Source organism: Salvelinus sp. IW2-2015, linkage group LG19, assembly GCF_002910315.2.
Source record: "Salvelinus sp. IW2-2015 linkage group LG19, ASM291031v2, whole genome shotgun sequence".
In the NCBI taxonomy this organism is placed as follows: Eukaryota; Metazoa; Chordata; class Actinopteri; order Salmoniformes; family Salmonidae; genus Salvelinus; species Salvelinus sp. IW2-2015.
Genome location: NC_036859.1, coordinates 18,107,344 through 18,110,613, shown reverse-complemented (window position 1 = coordinate 18,110,613; position 3,270 = coordinate 18,107,344). Strand labels below are relative to the sequence as shown.

General features: G+C 40.9%; 1 protein-coding gene across 3 annotated transcripts in view; it reads right to left on the bottom strand.

The window, feature by feature from the left end:
• LOC111979475 (A-type potassium channel modulatory protein DPP6) overlaps positions 1-3,270 on the bottom strand; it is a 139,359-nt gene that overhangs the window by 27,946 nt on the left and 108,143 nt on the right. For all 3 annotated transcript variants that reach the window (XM_024010050.3, XM_070448857.1, XM_024010051.1), the window contains exon 7: positions 2,070-2,151. In XM_024010050.3, coding sequence (XP_023865818.1) covers positions 2,070-2,151 — 82 coding nt within the window. The remainder of the gene's footprint in view (positions 1-2,069; positions 2,152-3,270) is intronic.

Below are 3,270 nucleotides of genomic sequence, written 5' to 3'. Positions count from 1 at the left end.
GGTCAATAACTGGTGGTATCAATAACTGTGGATCAATAAACTGGTGGGTCAATAAATGGTTGGTCTCACGGTGATCAATATGGTGGGATCAATAACTGGTGGGTCAATAACTGGTGGATCCAATAACTGTGCGGTCAATAACTGGGATCATATGGGGTCATACTGGGGTCAATAACTGGGTCAATAATGGATGCTCAATAACTGGTGGGTCAATAACTGGTGGATCAATATAATTGGTCAATTACTGGGTCAATAACTGTGGCTTCATAATGGGATCAATAACTGGTGGTCAATAACTGGTGGGTCAATAACTGGTGGGTCAATAACTGGTGGGTCAATAACTGGTGGATCAATAACTGGTGGGTCAATAACTGGTGGGTGACTTCTGTGTCTCTTTGCTATTTTAAGTAGTAATTGTGCACCAATATTGACTTTTAAAAGCCTGTTATACTAAAGGAAGTGCCCTTGAATAAAGACCCCATGGAGAATTCAATAAATCAGATTCTTTTGTATGAATAAAGACTTGCTAAAGTGCTAAAATTCAGCATTTTGACATGCTCCTATGTGCACCCTCTGTGACTTCTAGGAAGATTTTAACCCACTTTGCCCCAATATTTCTCCAGGTTTTCACCATCATTGTAAAGCCCTAGGTATTGTGTTTCTTTGACAGTCATTTCTGAAGATTAGATTTATTTCATGTGATTTGTGATTCATTTCTGTCTGTCCTCATTTTAAGGTCAACCCTGATACTTGAACCGAACACTCGTTTTGATATGATGAAACAAATCCTTTTAAAATGTGTTTTTCAAATGAAACATTGATCATCTAATTGTCAAATCATAGAGTCAAAGCAGGTGAGCTGGTTATCATTTTGGGGGAAATGTTCTGGTGTTTTGTGGTCGAGCATAACATGTAAATCCTGTTATCACAGAAAGAAAGGCTACAAATGTTTTAAATAACAATTTACCAAAAATGGTGAAGCTTGCATTTACAGTAATTCCAATCTCTGTTGCACAAAACAAACTTCCATTCTCCCTGTCACATGGGGATTTATGGCAGATTTAAGATGAAATTGTCAACCGTTACAGTCAACCCTGTTATGGTCAACCCTGTTATGGTCAATCCTGTTATGGTCAACCCTGTTACTTTATTTGGCACCTACACTAATAGGCACTTACTTACTGTATTACATTTTTTGGAATAACTCGTTTTTTATGAAGTTGAAAATTGTGCTCTTTATGACAGAATGTTAAAATTAGGTGAAATGAAAAAAATGTGGGACCAAGATACACTTTTCAAAAGGCACCGAATTGGTGGAATGACCCTGGTATCATTGGCTGAAGCTGAGAGAAAAAACATCCGCTCAGACAGTTCACAGCTCTAGCTCTTCAATAAACCAAACACGCCGCTACTGTAGACATCAAAACAAAAAGAAACCAATCAGGTCATCTATAACCTTATGCAAATGTGACTGCTTTCTCCCTTGGCAGGCAAGATCTCATATTTTACTAGCTTGAAATGTTTATATTGTTCCCTTTTAAATTTGTCGGTAGACTAATTTAGGCAAATTATATGATAAGAGCTCTCAGGTAACAACCAACAGAGTTGCAGTAAAAGGTAATAGTCAGTGGAGAAACACAAGGGAATACAGCCCGTTACTGTTGTTTTGTAAGTAGTCCTCCAATCTAAAGTACTCTTGTGAGGGGAATGAGGACCTGCAGTGTACTAACCAGGGAAAACAACAAGGAGATACATTTCTATTTTTCGAAAAACCTATCTCCTTCGACTCAATAACAACAATGACTGTTTCTTGATTTAACCATAGCGACGATTCTGACATCATCATCTCCAAAGTGGTGCTGTGTAGAAAGGGAACGCATAAAGGGGCGTATCACGGTGTCTGTCAACTCTCCCTTTGGCAGGCCTTAAAAAAGTTGGAATAACATTTGTTTCAAGTTCAAGGCTGGAGCATATCGGTAATGGAGGTATACGGGAGTGCATGTGTGTCTTTTTCAGTGAGACAGTGAGGGTGTAGACAGGGGAGTAGACAGGTGTGTGGGGTCTCTTACCAACTGTTGGCCCTTGGGTCCCCATCCAGCATACTGCAGGAGGGCGTTCCGTACCTCAGGAGGATTCAGACTCCACGTTTCCCTGTGGAGATACAACACACACTCTGTCACAGTGTGCGTGTCTTTGTTTGTTTCAGGGCGCGTGTCTCAGACTGTGCACAAAAATACATGGAATCTTCCAGTGAGCTATCTAGGTTGCTTCTGTAATGGTACTATCGATCATTCAGAGACACATTTAGCAAATGTTTGCTTAACTTTAAGACTGAGTACAAATATGGAACAAAAAGCAGACCAGACAGAGCTGGTACATAACAAGTGGCCTTTACCTTGGCTGATGTTAGGGATGGTGTTTTAAATGTATCCACCAGATGGCAGCACAAGAGCACCGATTTGACGTTGCTGATGCTAAGCACTTGTTAATGCCGCGTTCACGTGCTTGTCGAAACTAGGAAACTCTGACATTTCCGACTTGCTAACAGGTTGTAATTACACACATGCCGCGTTCAACCAGTAAGCAAGTCGGAAATTTCAAAGTTTGGTGAACGCAGCAGTAGAAGAAGCAGAGACAGAATAGGAAGCGAGACACCACACTTTTTTTATGTTTCAATGAAAGTCAATGAACTAAGTAGGCCAGACCCAGCTGCTATTGCATTGGTGTCTATAGGAGACACAGCCAGTTAAGTAGACCGGAACAGACACATTTTTTTCAATGGTAAATGGCCTGATTGAACTATCTTCATTTATCCATCATCTTTGGTAGAAAGTCAAGCTGTCATCGAGAACATTCAGCAATTTCCTGTTTCATTTAATACTCAGACAAAAATAAGATGTGAGTGAGTGAGTGAGTCAGTCAGAGAAAGAGACAGTCAGTCAGTCAGAGAAAGAGTCAGTCAGTCAGAGAAAGAGTCAGTCAGTCAGAGAAAGAGACAGTCAGTCAGTCTGTATATGTCCTGTTCTGTCTGTACTGTCTGTCTGTCTCCTGTCTGTCTGTCTGTCTGTCTGTCTGTCTGTCTGTCTCTGTCTGTTCTGCTCTGTCTGGTCTGTCATATGCGTCTGTTCTGGTCTGTCTCTTCTTATCTGCTCTTTCCTCGTCTGTGTCTGTATGTATATGTCTCTCTATGTCTGTCCTCTCTCTCCCCCTCTCTCTCTCTTCTGTCTCTCTCCTCTCATCTCTGTCTCTCTGCTCTCTCTGTCTTTCTAT